Raw genomic sequence first — 19446 nt, 5'->3', positions numbered from 1 at the left:
AGTCAGAGAATCCTATGACATCACACTGACCTCACAGCTCCTCCTCCCAATGTCCCTCCATCCAGAGTCAGAGAATCCTGTGACATTACACTGACCTCACAGCTCCTCCCCCCAATGTCCTTCCATCCAGAGTCAGTGAATCCTATGACATCACACTGACCTCACAGCTCCTCCTCCCAATGTCCCTCCAACCAGAGTCAGAGAATCCTATGACATCACACTGACCTCACAGCTCCTCTTCCCAATGTCCCTCCATCCAGAGTCAGAGAATCCTATGACATCACACTGACCTCACAGCTCCTCCTCCCAATGTCCCTCCAACCAGAGTCAGAGAATCCTATGACATCACTCTGACCTCACAGCTCCTCCTCCCAATGTCCCTCCATCCAGTGTCAGAGAATCCTATGACATCACACTGACCTCACAGCTCCTCCTCCCAATGTCCCTCCATCCAGTGTCAGAGAATCCTATGACATCACACTGACCTCACAGCTCCTCCTCCCAATGTCCCTCCATCCAGTGTCAGAGAATCCTATGACATCACACTGACCTCACAGCTATTCCTTCTATCTGGTTCTTATGTATTTTTTTTCTAAAGCTCTTACGATGTGAAATGCTCACATGCAAGTCAGGACTGTTGGACCAGCATTGTATGTAATGATGTCAGAATGTCTTTTTACCTATGTAGTGTGGGTAAACTATAGTTCAGACTGAAGTGGTGCTTTGACAAAACGGAGACCTGAATGGGGAGGTGAGGAGGATTCTGGGAATCTCATTTGATTTTACTATTTGTGTTCAAATCTAGAGTTCTCCTCCTGTGAAGTCTGGAGATCATATGACCATCACATTGCCTCCACCTCCCTCCCTGGTAGAATAGAGAAATAAAAAAGAAGATTCGAGAAGTCACCGGAGAGATCATTGAGGAGAGGTGAGCGGTGCTGGGAATTCTGGGACATTATCCAGTAACAGACAAGGGATGTGTCTGGATGGTGACTGTATCATTGTGTGTGTCAGGTTCCTATAAGGTGTCAGGATGTCACTGTCTATTTCTCCATGGAGGAGTGGGAGTATTTAGAAGGACACAAGGATCTCTACAAGGACGTCATGATGGAGAATCAGCCGCCCCTCACATCACCGGGTAAGAGGAGACTTTATTGTAAAGGAGAGAGCAGTACGGAGGGTCCACCTAGATCCCCCATCATCTGATAAACACATAGAAACAATGTATAAAGTCAGTGTGTGTGTTTCCTACAGATGGATCCAGTAATGGGAACCCACCAGAGAGATGTCCCCGTCCTCTGTATTCCCGGGATTCCACACAGGAAGGTCACACCATCCCTCACCATCATCAGGTAGATGACTGACAATTATTAGTGGTTGTAATTTATACACAAGGATGTTTATTAAAATTAATTTATTTTTTATATATTGCAGATTGAAAACCTTGATTATAATATTGTTGTTAAAGAAGAGTATAAAGAGGAGGATGAGGAGTATGGAGTGATGGAGGAGTTTTCAGAAGGACACAAGGATATGATGGAGCCACCTAATACCAGGAACCCACCAGAGAGATGTCTCCGTCCTCTGTATTCCCGGGATTCCACACAGGAAGGTCACACCATCCCTCTCTGTTACAAGGTTGGTGGGACGGAGCATCTAGAACATGGACATGAAGATGATGTATGGATTCTTTATGTGAGCTTATATTTTACAGATTATATTTTCTCTCATTCTCTTGGTTTAGGGTGAAGATCTGATAGATATAAAAGTTGAGATAAAAGCAGAAGAAGAAGAGGGGTATGTGAGAGATGATCAGCAGTCTATGGAGGAGGATGGAATAACGGGGACATTTATAGAGGAGGACACTCCTACAGAGATCAGCACAGGTGGGTCATTAACACTAAATACATTCCTCTAATTGTACCACTCACTGGCTGGTTAAGATATAGACGGGGACTGGACAATATTAGTCTGTAATATCCTGGCCCAAGCTGTGTTCCCGTTCAGAATTTCTCTCGGATAATCTTCCTTCTCTGTGCTGCAGACACAATTCATGTATCTAGACTGGATTTATGGAGATTCTGGGGTTCGGCTACCAGAAAAATTTTCATTTTCTCCTAGGCTTGACCTAAGCACCTGAGGCATGTACCTTGGGTCTTCTGCCCCATGCCTGTGTCTAGCAAGATCTCTGACAGTGCAATTTTCCTAGGATTACCGGTACTGTGGTTTGTTGGCTGTGCCGGGTGGAGGGATATGTCTGTATAGTCTCAGACCCAAGTCACTGAGTGCAGTCTCAGGAGATGGGAGGCAGCGGTGTGCGACCTCTGCAACTTTCCTCAGTAAACATTTTACAGTGGGCATAGAAAAGAATATAAAATAAAATTTTATATTCTTTAAAACAATCACATTTTGTTGCTTTGGAGCCCGAAATGAAGGCAGACACAGTTTTCATTTTATCCAGCTAGATTTGCACCTTCTAACATCCAAGTGAAAGATATAAAACCAACATGTCAAAAAAAAAATCAAAAACAGAATCACTGAGTTGGAAAAAGTATCAAACCCCCTCCTAAAAATGACTTGTAGCTAATAAACTTCTTAATGGCACACAAAGCCATTTGACTTTCAACTGTGATCAGCTGTGGTCATTTTGATGAGCTCAGCATGAAAAGAGCTTTCCTGGTAACTGAAGCAAACAATCAATCATGGGTGGCAAGTGTAATGTTCTGGTCTTTGGGTACCCTAATTACTCTTTCATAAGTGTATGCGCCCCACCATTCTCTTTTGGTAAGGTGCGCATACACCTTTAAGACTGATGCTGTCATCACTGAGCGCCGGACTGGATGGCTATTTAGATCGCCGGCTCTCACTCACATGTGTTCGTTCAAACTGCTTTGTGCCTTGATGCTAACCTGTCTTGAAGCTCTCATGCTTGCAAGCATACCTCGCTGTCGGAACCACGCTGCGCTGATCCCTGTATCCCGCTACCGGATCATCCGCTCTTGCCGAACCTCTCCTCTGCTACATTGCTATTAGTGATAAGTACCCCACAGGGGAAACCTCTATAACCTTTATACTAAAGCTTACACTATCTAGCTCTGCATACTAAGGACTATTACTACATCTGCATTATCTAAGATTGCTAGCTCTTGAGCCTACTACCACCTGTTCTTGCACTGGGTTGATCTCTCTTGTATGTCCACCTGCTACTCTGTCATCTGCTACCATACATGATTGCTAAACCTATCTGCATCCCATCTGCTACTATCTTACTTTCAAGAACATTTCCTTTCAAGTGTCTGTCATCTACCATCTCTACCCAACCTGTCTCTTCAGCCTATCATCACTGTGTTACTATATACATAAGTCACTCTAGGAAACATCTTATTGAGTGTGTGTATTTACTTGCTGAATTGAGATCATCCACACATGATGAGTCATTGAGAGTTGGGAATGGTGTCTCAGCGTTTCTCTACATGACTACTGAGGTGGAATATTTCTGCAGCTGAAAATCCACATCATATGTAAAACGCAGGAGCGTTACAGCAAGACACTGTCACCAGGATCTCCGGGATAAAGTTGTGGACAGGCACAAGTCAGGAGAAAATTTCAAAGGCTTTATCAATGCCTAGAAGCAAAGTGAAATCTATTGATGATAAGGAGAAGGTATTTGGTACAAGACATTTATTCACATTAGATATAAATGTGTGTAGTGAGATAAGCGAATTTAAATGTGCCGTATGTTTACATAACAGAAAAAAACTCAATTATAAAACATATAAGCTTTATTCTATTACATATTCTAAAGATTAAAAATTTCAGCATAGAGTCTTATAAATACAGGACTCGGTACTTTCAAACAACACACTGCATTGTGTAACACAATCTCAAGTAATGTTCACAGAAAATACAAATGCAGGATTGATGCGTTTCGCTCTTCAGTGCTTCATCAAAATCTGTGCCAGCGATAAGCAGCCAGCTGTATATATTAGAATTTAAAGAAAATATTTAAAATAACACACAAAAGTATTATACCAGAACATATACATAACATAAACAAAATTCTGTTATTATACCTTGTTCCTTCAATACACTTTTTGGAAAAAATAAATAAAATAAACAAAATTTGTATATAATAAAACACCCATTGGAAATACAATGAGAGGGGGAGGAGAAAAAAGAAAAAAAATGGGAAGAGCTAGGAATTCAGTGATGGCAAGCCTTGGCACCCCAGATGTTTTGGGGCTACATTTCCCATGATGCTCATGCACTCTGAAGTGTGGTTGAGCATCATGGGAAACATAGTTCCAAAACATCTGGGGTGCCAAGGTACACCATCACTAGGTGGATATCTTCTATCTCCGCCTTTCCTCCCCTTCACCTCCCCCCCAGTTGGGTGGTTTTGTTTTTTGTTTTTTTCCTCACCCCCCTCCCATTATACACTGCCGGGCCAAAAAAAAAAAAACTCGCCACCAAAAAAAAAAGATCACACACACTAAAAACGGTGATTCTAACTGTTAGAATCACTCCCCTAGGTACACATATAACCCTTTGATCGCCCACAGGGTTAACCCCTTCCTTGCCAGTGTCATTATTACAGTAACAGTGCATATTTATAGCACTGATTACTGTAGTAATGTCACTGGTACCCCCAAAAGTGTCAAAAATGACAGTTAGGGGTATGATCTGTCCGCCGCAATGTCACAGTCCCGCAAAAAATTGCAGATCGCCGCCATTACTAGTGAAAAAAAAAAAAATAATAAAAATGACCTAAATCTTTCCCGTAGTTAATAGACGCAATAACTTTTGCGCAAACCAATCAAAATACGCTTATTGCAAGGTCTGCAGGTGGCAGATGTATTCCGCAACAGCGCAGTAGGAAGCTGATCCCAAGGAAGCTTGGTCAAAGGATACTTGTGTTGGTCTTTGGTTCAGACCTTAGGCCTAGGCGTGAGGCCTGAAGCAGCTGTGTGGCATGTGAGTAAGCCAGGAGGCTGAATTAACCATATACAGTAATGGTGGAACCCCCTGCGAGGAAAATTGCTGTGGTTTTGTGAATTTTCCGCTCTTTAACCACTTGCCGACCGCCGCACGACTATATACGGCGGCAGTCAGCCCCTCCTGGGCAAAGCTACGTACCGGTACGTCGCTCGCCCACGAGTCTTTTGGGGGCGAGCGTGCGCCGCTGGAGGTGCGCTCCCGCCCCCGCTTGTTCCCTGACATCCCTGCGCGAGTGACCGGCGGCTCCAATGTCTGCCGGTCACTCGCGATCTCCCGCTACAGAGGGAGAAAGGCAGACGGATGATGTAAACAAAGCCGCCTGTCATTCTCCCTGGTGTAACTGCAGAGACTACATGATCCTGCTATGTAGGATCATATGTCTCTGTGGTTACATCACAAGCCACACCCCTTGACAGTAATAATCACACCTCTAGGGACACACTTAACCCCTTGATCACTAAAGTTAACCCCTTCCCTGCCAGTGCCATTTTTACAGTAACAGTCCATATGTATAGCACTGATTACTGTAGTAATGTCACTGGTACCCCTAAAAGTGTCAAAAATGTTAGTCAGGGTTCCGATCTGGCCGCCGCAATGTCGCAGTCCCGCAAAAATCGCAGATCGCCACCATTACTAGTTAAAAAAAAAAAAACATCTTTCCTTTTTTACCAAAAATATGTAGCAAAAAACAAATTGGCCTAAAATGTTAAAAAAGTTTGATTTTTACATTTTTTTGGGGGAATTTCATATAAAAAAATGTGAAAAATATTGTTATTTTTTCAAAATTGTCGCTTTTTCTGTTTATAGCGCAAAAAGTAAAAATCGCACAGGTGATCAAATACCACCAAAAGAAAGCCCTGTTTGTGGTACATCAATTTAATTTGGGTACAGCATCGCTCGACCGTGCAATAGTCCGTTAAAATCACGCAGTGCCGAATCGCAAAATAGGCCCTGGTCTTTGAGCAGCCAAATCCTCCCGGGCTTAAGTGGTTAAATAAAAATGGGCTGCCATGCTCTTATAAATATGCAGTCTGGACTGACACTACTTCTTCAAATCGCATGCACCACTTGAGTTTAATCGCCCTAAATCATTACAAGAGATACAAACAGTGCTATCCGCTAAGACATGATTTACTATAGATAGAATTAAAATCACACTTACAAGTCTGGCACTTGTACTCAAGTGCAAAGTAAAGCATTCTGTAAACAGCAGGAATTCCCTCTGATAAAGTTTAGCCCTGGACGTAACGCGTACGGGAGGAGGAATCATGAGTCCTGACGTCACCCACAGCTATCTTGTTGTTGCGCGATCCATGCAGATTGCTGTTTACAGAGTGCTGTACTTTGCACTTAAGTACAAGTGCCAGACTTGTAAATTTGATTTTAATTCTATCTATAGTAAATCATGTTTTAGCGGAGATCACTATTTGTCCCTCACTTGATTTTTTCATACACTCGGCATATCTGATACATCTGAGGATGGACCATCCGAGTCACCATCCTATATGTTACCCATAATTGAAAAAGCATGATATTACTGTCCTATTAAGTCAGGGGTCATGCTTATAAGGTGAGCGGCCACAATTGCATTTGGTGATGGGATGGAGTACCTGATACCCTTAGATGAGTGGATGAGTATCATGTCACATTTCTGATGCACAGCTGCCTCTCTATCTTTGCTGGTGATCCGTTTTTCCTATGAAGATTTTTTATGAACGTTGTTGCGCTGCACTTTTCATGAACTTGATTCCTGCAGTAAAGCATGGAGGTGGTAATATCCTGGTATGGAGGTGGTAATATCCTGGTATGGAGATGGTAATATCCTGGTATGGAGATGGTAATATCCTGGTATGGAGGTGGTAATATCCTGGTATGGACGTGGTAATATCCTGGTATGTGGGTGGTAATATCCTGGTATGTGGGTGGTAATATCCTGGTATGTGGGTGGTAATATCCTGGTATGGAGGTGGTAATATCCTGTTACGTGGGTGGTAATATCCTGGTATGGGGGTGGTAATATCTTGGTATGGAGATGGTAATATCCTGGTATGGAGGTGGTAATATCCTGGTATGGAGGTGGTAATATCTTGGTATGGAGATGGTAATATCCCGGTATGGAGGTGGTAATATCCTGGTATGTGGGTGGTAATATCCTGGTATGGAGGTGGTAATATCCTGGTATGGGGGTGGTAATATCTTGGTATGGAGATGGTAATATCCTGGTATGTGGGTGGTAATATCCTGGTATGGAGGTGGTAATATCCTGTTATGTGGGTGGTAATCTCCTGTTATGTGGGTGGTAATATCCTGGTATGGAGATGGTAATCTCCTGTTATGTGGGTGGTAATATCCTGGTATGGAGGTGGTAATCTCCTGTTATGTGGGTGGTAATCTCCTGGTATGGAGGTGGTAATATCCTGGTATGGGAGGTGATAATATCCTGTTATGGGGGTGTTTCTCTGCAGCAGGGAGTGGAGCACTTGTCAGGATAGAAGGAAAAATGGATGGGGCAAAATACCATCCAATTCATACGGAAAATCTGCTGCCTTCTGCCAGAAAGTTGTCAATGGGAAGAAAGTTTACCTTCCAACGTGACAATGACCCAAAGCACACAGCAACAATGAGCACACAATGGTTGAAGGAGGAAAAGGTGAATGTTCTTGCATGGCCTAGTCAGAGCCCAGACTTAAACCCCATTGAAAATCTGTGGAATGGCTTGAAGACTGCAGTCCACATATGGTCACTGTTATACCTGAAGGGTTTCACATGTACTGTCACTTTAAGGCTGGCTCCACCCAGGAGTGATGACAAGGGTCAAGGGGCAGAGTGGCCATCTTGGAGACACATGTAGAGATGTATTAATATGCAGAGCTGTCCTGTAATGCATGTTGGAGTGTACAGAGAGTCCTGAATAAACAACCGTTGTTCCAGACCAGAGTCCTGTGTCTCTCACAACACGGAGAATATAACAGTGGCGACGAGGATGGGATTTACAAGGTTACTATCCGTGTGAGAAAGGAAAAGAAGGAAAAAAAAAAAAAAACTCTGGATTGTCAGCTGAATACAAACCACAGAGCCCAGCAGGAAAATGTCATTGATCGGGACATTAAGTGAATTTGATGGCGAACAGACATCGTGGAGCTCCTGGATTGAAAGATTAGAACAATATTTCTGTGCAAATGCCATCCCAGGCGACAGGCAAGTAGCAGTGTTTCTGACACTGGTTGGTGCTAGGACATATGACACTCTTAGGGATCTCCTTTTCCCTGAAAAACCAGCAACTAAGACTTTGGCAGAGCTCCTGACACTGTTAGGGAATCACTTCCAGCCTAAACCACTAGAGATTGCAGAGAGATTCAGGTTCTATCAGCGGCAGCAGCAGCCAGGTGAAGATATTAAGGCTTATGTGCTTGCCCTTCGCAGACTAGCCTCAACCTGTTCTTTTGGGGAGTATTTACCGACTGCACTGAGGGATAAGTTTGTCATGGGACTGAATAGTGAGTCTAGCCAAAAGAGACTGTTAACAGAGAAAGACCTTACCCTTACAAAGGCAATTGAGATAGCTTCAGTGATGGAAATGGCTGTGAAAGATACAGAGGCATTGAACCCCCAGAGCAGATTGAACCCCCAGGTTAAAGAGGAAGTTTTCAGAACAGCAGTCAAGCAAACTGCAGCTAACTGTAAATATAGACCCTCACCAAGCCGGGAGTCAGCTTGCTACCGTTGTGGGAATACAGACCATGATCACAAAGTCTGCCGGTTTAAGGATCAGCTCTGTCATAATTGTGGAAAGGCAGGCCATCTGAAACGAGTCTGCCGTAGTAAGAAGGTGCGAAATAAACAACCTCTGAACACCAGGACAAAGGCATATATGGTGGGAAGATATACATCGTCATCGGAATCAGAGGATGAGGAAGTGCTCCACAGATTGGACATACATCATATGCATTCAGCACCCTCAGCAATGACTGTAGAGGTAACCGTGGAAGGAAAGAAACTCAAGATGGATGTAGACACAGGAGCAGCAGTTTCAGTTATCACCCAGAAACAATGGAGAAAACTTCTGATCCGAACAACTGTCCGTCCAACACCAATCAAACTGCAGACATACTCAAAGCAGATACTCCACCCACTGGGTTACGTGAAAGTACAGGTATCCTACAAGGGTCAGACAAAGAGAATGCCATTGTATATCCTAGAACATGGGGGACCCCCTCTCTTTGGGAGAGACTGGATTGCTCACTTTGGCATGCCAGACATCGCCATTAACCCCTGCAACACTGTGACCATCACATCAAGAGATAACGAGGGATGGGTGGAATCCCTGAAACAGCGATTCCCACAAGTCTTTGATCACCATTTGGGAAAAATAAAGCATGACTGTGTGAGACTCAGGCTGAAACCCAATGCCCAGCCTAGGTTCTTCAAAGCTCGGACGGTACCTTTCGCACTCCGAGCAGGTGTGGAAGCTGAACTAAGCCGGCTGGAGGAACAAGGTGTCATCTCAAAGGTAGAGCACAGCGAGTGGGCATCACCAGTTGTACCAGTAAAGAAAGTGAATGGGGACTTACGCATTTGTGGCGATTTCCGCATGGCACTAAATTCTCAACTGGAGATAGACCAGTATCCCCTACCCAGAGTAGATGACATTTTTGCCTCTCTTGCAGGAGGTCAAAAGTTCACCAAGCTTGATCTCAGGCAAGCTTATTTACAGTTTGAGGTCCACCCTTCGTCCCGTAAGTTTCTAACCATCAACACTCACAAGGGACTGTATGAATACAATCGGATGGTGTTTGGTGTAGCCTCCGCCCCAGCCATTTGGCAACGCAAAATGGATGAGATTTTGGCAGACATTCCTTTCACACAGTGCCTGTTAGATGACATGCTCATCACGGGCCTGACGGACCAGGAACACAAGCATAACGTGGAGCTTGTGTTGGCCAGACTCCAAGAGCAGGGTCTAAAAGTGAACTTAGCGAAATGCCAATTCATGGTACCTAAATTGGAGTTTTGTGGCCACCTTGTGGATGCAGAGGGTATACACACCACGGAAGCCAAAGTTGATGCTTTAGTAAAAGCTCCAGCCCCAACCAACGTCCAACAGCTGCGATCATACCTGGGCTTGCTGAACTATTACCACAAATTCCTGCCGGATCTAGCACACACTTTGTTTCCGTTGAACAAGCTTTTGGAGAAACACTCCAGATGGAACTGGTCGGCTGCATGCCAACGTGCTTTTGAAGTTTCTAAGCGAAAGCTGTTGGCGTCACGCATGCTCGTGCACTATGACCTCCAAAGGCCTCTCACCTTGGCTTGTGATGCCTCACCCTATGGTCTAGGGGCTGTACTATCTCACGTTTTACCAGATGGGTCGGAGAAACCTGTGGCATTCGCCTCCAGGTCCTTGACAAAAGCAGAAAGCAATTACTCTCACATTGACAAAGAGGCTCTGGCGCTCATATGGGCAATTAAGAAGTTTCATCTTTACCTGTATGGTAGGGAATTCACCATACTGACTGATCATAAACCACTCCTTCAGATCTTTAGCCCTGACAAAGGCATCTCCCAGACGACTGCGGCCCGTCTTCAACGCTATGCCCTATTCTTGGGAGCATATAGCTACAAAATCCAGTATCGCAGCCATGATGCCAATGCTAATGCGGACGCCATGTCCCGGCTAACAAGGACATTAACAGACTCTTCTCCACCTGTCAAGAGTTGTCGTTACACCAGTCTGTCCTTTCTGTCTTCCGGGGAAGTAGCAGCCCATACAGCCAAGGATACCTTCCTTCAGACAATACTCTCCTGGGTACGGTACGGTTGGCCTGCAACTGTCACACAGGATTATGAACCTTACTTCCGTAGGCGTCTGGAATTAACTGTGGCTGGCAACTGTGTTTTATGGGGAGACCGAGTGATCGTTCCACAGACCCTCCGGAGACACATTCTGGACTTGCTACATGCTGGTCATCCCGGGGGCACACGTATGAAACAAAAGGCCCGAGGCTATGTGTGGTGGCCGAACCTCGACTCCGATATCACGACATATGTGAATGCGTGTGCTGGATGTGCACAAACTGCAAGAGACCCTCCTCGAGGGTGCGTCCAGCCCTGGACTTGGCCCACGGTCCCCTGGTTTCGCCTACACCTGGACTTTGCAGGCCCGATCAGAGGACACACCTTTTTGATCATTATTGATGCCCATTCAAAGTGGCCTGAGGTCATTCCTGTTACCCAGCCAACGACTAAGGCGACGATTTCCATACTGTTACATCTCGCTGCTACGTTTGGATACCCCAGAGAAATTGTCACAGACAACGGTGCACAATTCACAAGCCAGGAGTTTCAGGGTTTCCTGACTGCCCACAACATCAAACACAAGTTGACCGCACCTTACCACCCGGCTACAAATGGTCAAGCAGAAAGGTTTGTACAGACCTTCAAACGCTATTTCAAAGCTACTGTGGCTACAAGTGAACAACAGTCCCTGTCACCCCAGCAGCTGGACTCCTTCCTTTCTGCTTACAGAACCACACCACATGCAACTACTGGGAAAACTCCAGCTGAACTTCTTTTGGGTCGGCAGCCATGGACTGTTTTGGATATGCTCCGCCCTCAGACGGTCCAGGAACATGTACGGCAGTCCCAAGACAAGAGGGTCGAACACAACGAGATTCCCCGGTTTACAGCCCAGCAAAAGGTATGGGCTCGATCTTATGGCGCTTCCAACGCTCGTTGGCTTCCTGCTATAGTCGAAGAGACTTTGGGACCCAAAATGTATCGGGTCTGTCTGGAAGATGGTTCCATTTGCAGAAGGCATGCAGACCAATTGCGTCCTCGTTCTCAGCTGCCCGAATCCCTGACATCGGCTGCACCTCCAGTATCTCAAGGATCTGCTCCTACCGGATCAGGAGGCATTGAGACTGATGCTTGGGGAGACTCTGAACTTTTGAACTCAGCTCCAACAGAGCCCTCCAGCCCTGGTCCAGAGGTCTGTTCACCCTCTGAGATAGGGGATCCCCTCTTGGCCCCGCCGGTGTCCATTCCGGCCAGCCCTGCTTCCTCCGGCCCCGAGGCCCTGGGTGTCCGTCCTCAACGACACTGTCGCCCTCCTGACCGGTTTCAAATGCAAGAGCGGTTACGAGACTTTCGACGGGCCCACCGAAAGTGATCCGCTGTAATGTTCTCCCCGTAGCGTCCCTGGAAGTTGTTCTCACATCCGGACGCGGAAGAAGCCATGTAAATCTCCTGAGTTGGAGAACTGTATTGGACAATTATTAGTTACTGTTTTATGCCTGTTCTCGTATTGTTGTGTTTTTTTTTTTTTTGTTGTTTTTTTTTAGGGATGGATGGAAGGTGTTATACCTGAAGGGTTTCACATGTACTGTCACTTTAAGGCTGGCTCCACCCAGGAGTGATGACAAGGGTCAAGGGGCAGAGTGGCCATCTTGGAGACACATGTAGAGATGTATTGATATGCAGAGCTGTCCTGTAATGCATGTTGGAGTGTACAGAGAGTCCTGAATAAACAACCGTTGTTCCAGACCAGAGTCCTGTGTCTCTCACAACACGGAGAATATAACAGTCACCATCAAATTTCACTGAACTTGAGCAGTTCTGCAAAGAAGAGTGGGCAAATATGTGCAAAGTTAGTAGAAAAAAATCCCAACAGGCTAAAGACTGGAATTGAAGCAAAAGGTGGTTCAGCAAAATACTGACACAAATATGGGGGGGGGGATCCTTTTTCCAACTTGGTGATTCTGTTTTTGAATTTTTTTCTGACATGTTGGTGTTATATCTTTCACTTGGAAGTAAATACAGCTGGATAAAACAAAAACCGTGTCTGTCGTAATTTTAGGCTGCAAAGCAACAAAATGTGATTATTTTAAAGGGGGAGCGATTCTTTTCTATACCCGCTGTAATCTTCCACTGATTACTGAACACCAATATTATGAGTCCTGACCCATACACTGTATAATTATACAATATATTGTACATTACATAGTCCTGACTTCTGCTCTCTACCCACTGCCATATATACACATAATATGGATTCTCTTTTCTTACACCCATTTTCTACCAGTTGGACATTTTATATCTGATGATTTGATTGGAGCACAGACTTTTACATGGTGATAATAATGTGATAACATCCTTTGAACTTTGGAACCTTAAACAGAAAGTGATAATGAGGGAGGAGTCAATAACTCAATGATGGTGGTCTTCAGGATCAGTCCAGTCTTCATCTTGGTTGTTCTCCCCCCCATCCTCACACTCTGACCTCTGGTGGGGCTCAGCCCAGCTGTTATTCATGACTAAATCTTGTAATAAATAAGATAGTGCATGTCTTCTTGTGTTGGGAAGATGGCAATGAGTGATAGAGGGGGAGGTGACACTCGTCCTATAATCCCCTCATCACTGTCACTCCTATAAATGACAGTTCTCGTTGTTTCCTCACTCTCTCAATAAGGTCCATGAATAAAGAAATGAACTGGTAGGATATCAGAGGACCCATTTACTAGTTACCTTGAGGGGGGAATTGTAAGATCCTCAGAGACAAATCTGCCTGATGTGGGTGGAGTCCTGGTTTAGGGGAACCAATCTGCTCATGTCTAGTAATAATCTTTATATTTCTATTTTAGTTCATGGACGGAAGATGAGGAAAACCTCAGAGGATTGTCTCACTTTGTCTCCAGACTGTAAAGTAGAAGATGAGGACATCACCCAGTATAGTCCAGGAGAAAACCCGGCTACCTCAAATGTCCATCCGGTACCACACAGTGTAGATGGACCATCGTATTCCTCTTATCCTGAGGAACCTCAGACTGTGAGGGACAGTGCCGCCCTTCCAACGGATAAGAAGTATTCCTGTACTGAGTGCGGGAAGTGTTTCTTTTTTAAACACCGTCTTTATGTGCATAAAAGATCTCACACAGGTGAGAAGCCACATTCCTGCCCTGAGTGCGGGAAATGTTTTTCACAGACATCTAATCTCTACAGACATCAGAGGTCTCACAGAGGGGAGAAGCCATATTCCTGTCCTGAGTGCGGGAAATGTTTTGCAAGTAACTCTCATCTGATCTCACATCAGAGATCTCACACTGGGGAGAAGCCATTTTCCTGTCCTGAGTGCGGCAAATGTTTTACAGAGAAGGCACATCTTTATGATCATCAGAAAGGGCACACGGGTGAGAAGCCACATTCCTGTCCTGAATGTGGGAAAGGTTTTTCAAGGAAATCCACTCTTAACGTACATCTGAGAACTCACACGGGGGAAAAGCCGTATTCCTGTCCAGAGTGTGAGAAATGTTTTGTAAGCAAATCACATCTTATCAGACATCAAAGATCTCATACAGGGGAGAATCCATTTTCTTGTCCTTAGTGCAGGAAATGATTTTTCAGACAAGTCCTCTCTCTTTACAGAGATCCGAAATTACACATAGGTAAAAAGCCGTATTCCTGTTCTGAATGTCGGAAATGTTTTTAAATAAATCACATCTTCTTTCACATCAGTCTCACTTGGGGAGAAGCCACTCTCCTGTCCTGAGTGTGGGAAATGTTTTTCTTTGAAGTTCAATCTTTACAGACATCAAAGGTCTCACATGGGTGAGAAGCCGTATTCCTGTCCTGAGTGTGGGAAATGTTTTTCTTTGAAGTTCAATCTTTACAGACATCAAAGGTCTCACATGGGGGAGAAGCCGTATTCCTGTCCTGAGTGTGGGAAATGTTTTTCTTTGAAGTTCAATCTTTACAGACATCAAAGGTCTCACATGGGGGAGAAGCCGTATTCCTGTCCAGAATGTGGGGAATGTTTTACCCAGAACTCCTCTCTTTACACAAATACAAATTACGGCCCATACCCCTATTAATATATTGTATCAAAAGGAAAAGAAAAAGATAGGGCTTATGAGAGGCCAATGGGAAGAAGAGGATCACAAGTCTCACACAATTATTGCATAAAATACATATTTTATTAAAAAAACAAATATATAAAAAATATATATCACATAGACATACAGTATATCAAGGTCAATACATCTAAAAGAAACCACATGTGTAGAAATATACTCCCAGTAGGTAAAGCCGATACTACTGTATCGATAGATGGTATTGGTCTCTATATTGCACGGTCCAGGGGCCCCCAGCAAGCCGACGCATTTCGCAGCAAGGCTTCCCCAGGGCGAGCGAGACCAAGACAGACCGATATTTCCCACTGTACCAGAGACCAGAATGACCACATGCGCTGAAGGGCAGACCACCCAAGGCCACTAGATGGAAGGAGCTCTAAACTGAAATAACTACACCAGTATGAATCCAATATGGCGTTTAGTGTTGAGCGAACACGGACTGTATTATTCGTGTTCGTACCGAATAATTGGATTTTTTTTACCCGAACACGGACACGGACACTTTACTGTATGTTCGGGTAAAAATCCGTGTTCGGTCGTTTTATTTCCGGGTTTTGCATGCTTTGGCGCTCTTTTCATGGCGGGCTTTCAACAGCCAATCAACAATCGTTTAACTGGTGTGCCTTAAGCCATCCCAGCCATGCCTGCAAATGTCTTAGTAGCTGTGATTGGCCGTCTGAAGCATGTGACCAAGTCTTTATAAGTTCGAGGCAGCCGCCGCAGCAGCGTCATTCTGCTGCTTAGCTAAGGGACAGAGCACACATCAATGTGCTGGCTGCTGATTAGGGAAAGATAGGCAGGAAAAAACCATTTGTGTCCGGATAGAATTGAGGGACAGGTCGGAGTGTTTAGGCAGGGCGAGTTGTAGGCATTTTAGGGATAGAGTCTGCTGAATTATAGGGTCAGTGTCTTCTACAAACTACAATCGATATTGCTGTGTGGGGGGTGGGGTGAATCTGCACTCAATCCTGATCTACGATCTCTTCTCAATCCTGTTAGGGACAGAGTCTGCTGAATTTTAGGGAAACTGTGTTCTACAAACTACAATCGATATTGCTGTGTGGTGTGGGATTGGAGATAGGCAGGTGTCAGTGATCCACATCCATTTTTCTGTGTGTGAGCTGCAGTGAACACAATCTTTTTGGGCTGCAGTGAACACAATCTTTTTGGGCTGCAGTGAACACAATCTTTTTGGGCTGCAGTGAACACAATCTTTTTGGGGTGCAGTGAACAAAATCTTTTTGGGGTGCAGTGAACACAATCCTTTTTGGTGTGCAGTGAACACAATCTTTGTGGGGTGCAGTGAACAAAATCCTTTGTGGGGTGCAGTGAACACAATCTTTTTGGGGTGCAGTGAACAAAATCCTTTTTGGGGTGCAGTGAACAACATCCTTTTTGGGGTGCAGTGAACACAATCTTTTTGGGGTGCAGTGAACAAAATCCTTTGTGGGGTGCAGTGAACACAATCTTTTTGGGGTGCAGTGAACACAATCTTTTTGGGGTGGAGTGAACAACATCCTTTTTGGGGTGCAGTGAACAAAATCCTTTTTGGGGTGCAGTGAACAAAATCATTTTTGGGGTGCAGTGAACACAATCTTTTTGGGGTGCAGTGAACACAATCTTTGTGGGGTGCAGTGAACACAATCTTTTTGGGGTGGAGTGAACAACATCCTTTTTGGGGTGCAGTGAACAACATCCTTTTTGGGGTGCAGTGAACACAATCTTTGTGGGGTACAGTGAACAGAATCTTTGTGGGGTGCAGTGAACACAATCTTTGGGGGGTACAGTGAACACAATCTTTTTGGGGTGCAGTGAACACAATCTTTGTGGGGTGCAGTGAACACAATCTTTTTGGGGTGGAGTGAACAAAATCATTTTTGGGGTGCAGTGAACAACATCCTTTTTGGGGTGCAGTGATCAAAATCCTTTTTGGGGTGCAGTGAACACAATCTTTTTGGGGTGCAGTGAACAAAATCCTTTGTGGGGTGCAGTGAACAGAATCTTTGTGGGGTGCAGTGAACACAATCTTTGGGGGGGTACAGTGAACACAATCTTTTTGGGGTGCAGTGAACACAATCTTTGTGGGGTACAGTGAACAGAATCTTTGTGGGGTGCAGTGAACACAATCTTTGGGGGGTACAGTGAACACAATCTTTTTGGGGTGCAGTGAACACAATCTTTGGGGGGTACAGTGAACACAATCTTTTTGGGGTGCAGTGAACACAATCTTTGTGGGGTGCAGTGAACACAATCTTTGGGGGGGTACAGTGAACACAATCTTTTTGGGGTGCAGTGAACAACATCCTTTTAGGGTGCAGTGAACACAATCTTTGTGGGGTGCAGTGAACAACATCCTTTTAGGGTGCAGTGAACACAATCTTTGTGGGGTACAGTGAACAGAATCTTTGTGGGGTGCAGTGAACACAATCTTTGGGGGGTACAGTGAACACAATCTTTGTGAGGTGCAGTGAACACAATCTTTGTGGGGTGCAGTGAACACAATCATTGTGGGGTGCAGTGAACTCAATCTTTGTGGGGTACAGTGAACACAATCTCATACTTCTGAAGATTTGAGGGTGCTGCCTGTTCCATACTCCCCCTACTCCTCATCTAGCCTTTTAGGGGTACAAACAATAGTAATTGGGGCCTAGTGTGGTTGTGTACGTGTGATATACATACACTTTTTTTGGATCATATTTTCTATTCCGCTATTTAATCAAAAACCTTTGGGGATCAGTTAAATTGGGGGATAGTCTGTGTTGGTACGTGTGAGAGAGATCCACCTTTCCAAGTTGTTGGGGTTCATCTCATACTTCTGAAGGTTTGAGGGTGCTGCCTGTTCCATACTCCCCCTACTCCTAGCCTTTTAGGGGTACAAACAATAGTAATTGGGGCCTAGTGTGGTTGTGTACGTGTGATATACATACACTTTTTTTGGATCATATTTTCTATTCCGCTATTTAATCAAAAACCTTTGGGGATCAGTTAAATTGGGGGATAGTCTGTGTTGGTACGTGTGAGAGAGATCCACCTTTCCAAGTTGTTGGGGTTCATCTCATACTTCTGAAGGTTTGAGGGTGCTGCCTGTTCCATACCCCCCCTACTCCTCATCTAGCCTTTTAGGGGTACAAACAATAGTAATTGGGGCCTAGTGTGGTTGTGTACGTGTGATATACATACACTTTTTTTGGATCATATTTTCTATTCCGCTATTTAATCAAAAACCTTTGGGGATCAGTTAAATTGGGGGATAGTCTGTGTTGGTACGTGTGAGAGAGATCCACCTTTCCAAGTTTTTGGGGTTCATCTCATACTTCTGAAGATTTGAGGGTGCTGCCTGTTCCATACCCCCCCTACTCCTCATCTAGCCTTTTAGGGGTACAAACAATAGTAATTGGGGCCTAGTGTGGTTGTGTACGTGTGATATACATACACTTTTTTTGGATCATATTTTCTATTCCGCTATTTAATCAAAAACCTTTGGGGATCAGTTAAATTGGGGGATAGTCTGTGTTGGTACGTGTGAGAGAGATCCACCTTTCCAAGTTGTTGGGGTTCATCTCATACTTCTGAAGGTTTGAGGGTGCTGCCTGTTCCATACTCCCCCTACTCCTAGCCTTTTAGGGGTACAAACAATAGTAATTGGGGCCTAGTGTGGTTGTGTACGTGTGATATACATACACTTTTTTTGGATCATATTTTCTATTCCGCTATTTAATCAAAAACCTTTGGGGATCAGTTAAATTGGGGGATAGTCTGTGTTGGTACGTGTGAGAGAGATCCACCTTTCCAAGTTGTTGGGGTTCATCTCATACTTCTGAAGATTTGAGGGTGCTGCATGTTCCATACTCCTCTTCCTCATCCTCCCTTTAGGGTAGGAAAAAATTTAATCGGGCCTAGTCTGTGTTTGTACGTGTGAGATACACAGTTTTTTATCCTATTCCGCTATTCAATACACACCCTTTTGGTGTAAAAAACATTAAATTGCGGCATAGTTTGCATATTTGACATTTGCATATATTGTGCCTTGTTGCGCTGTTTTGGGTACTCCACCAACATGGCCAGTGGCAATGACGCCATTCTCAGCTTAACTATCCCACTTCTATGCCTCCTTGAAAAAACAATTTGGGCGATGATGGAAGAGGATGTGGCACAGGATGAGGAGGAGGAGGAGGAGGATGAAGAGGTAACATTTCAAAGGCTTTCAGGGCAGTCATTCGCAAGGGGCTCCGAGGGTGGGTTCCTGCACACACAAACGCCAGGGACACAATTGTCCAGCAGGGGCACAGTTCTGGAGGATGAGGAGGAGGAGGAGCTGGAGGAGGAGATGGAACCATGTTCACAGCAGGGTGGCACCCAGGCCAGCTCATGGCCATCACTGGTGCGTGGCTGGGGGGATACAGAGGACACGGACGATACACCTCCCACAGAGGACAGCCTTTCGTCGCCTCTGGGCAGCCTGGCACACATGAGCGATTACATGCTGCAGTGTCTCCACAACGACCGCCGAGTTGCCCACATTCTAACTTGTGCTGATTAC

At 44.8% G+C, this 19446-nt stretch overlaps 1 protein-coding gene across 1 annotated transcript in view; it reads left to right on the top strand.

Annotated features, from left to right (window-relative positions):
- The window catches only part of LOC309550292 (uncharacterized protein), a 979642-nt gene that overhangs the window by 897707 nt on the left and 62489 nt on the right, over positions 1–19446 (top strand). Inside the window, 7 exon segments of the mRNA XM_082250695.1 lie at positions 1021–1138; positions 1255–1352; positions 1435–1638; positions 1745–1886; positions 13641–14377; positions 14379–14432; positions 14435–14459. Coding sequence (XP_082106821.1) covers positions 1021–1138; positions 1255–1352; positions 1435–1638; positions 1745–1886; positions 13641–14377; positions 14379–14432; positions 14435–14459 — 1378 coding nt within the window.

This window comes from Pelophylax lessonae (genome assembly GCF_965119305.1).
Source record: "Pelophylax lessonae genome assembly, chromosome: 3".
NCBI lineage: Eukaryota > Metazoa > Chordata > Amphibia > Anura > Ranidae > Pelophylax > Pelophylax lessonae.
The sequence above is the reverse complement of the archived record's forward strand: the minus strand, read 5'-3'. Positions and strand labels throughout refer to the sequence as shown.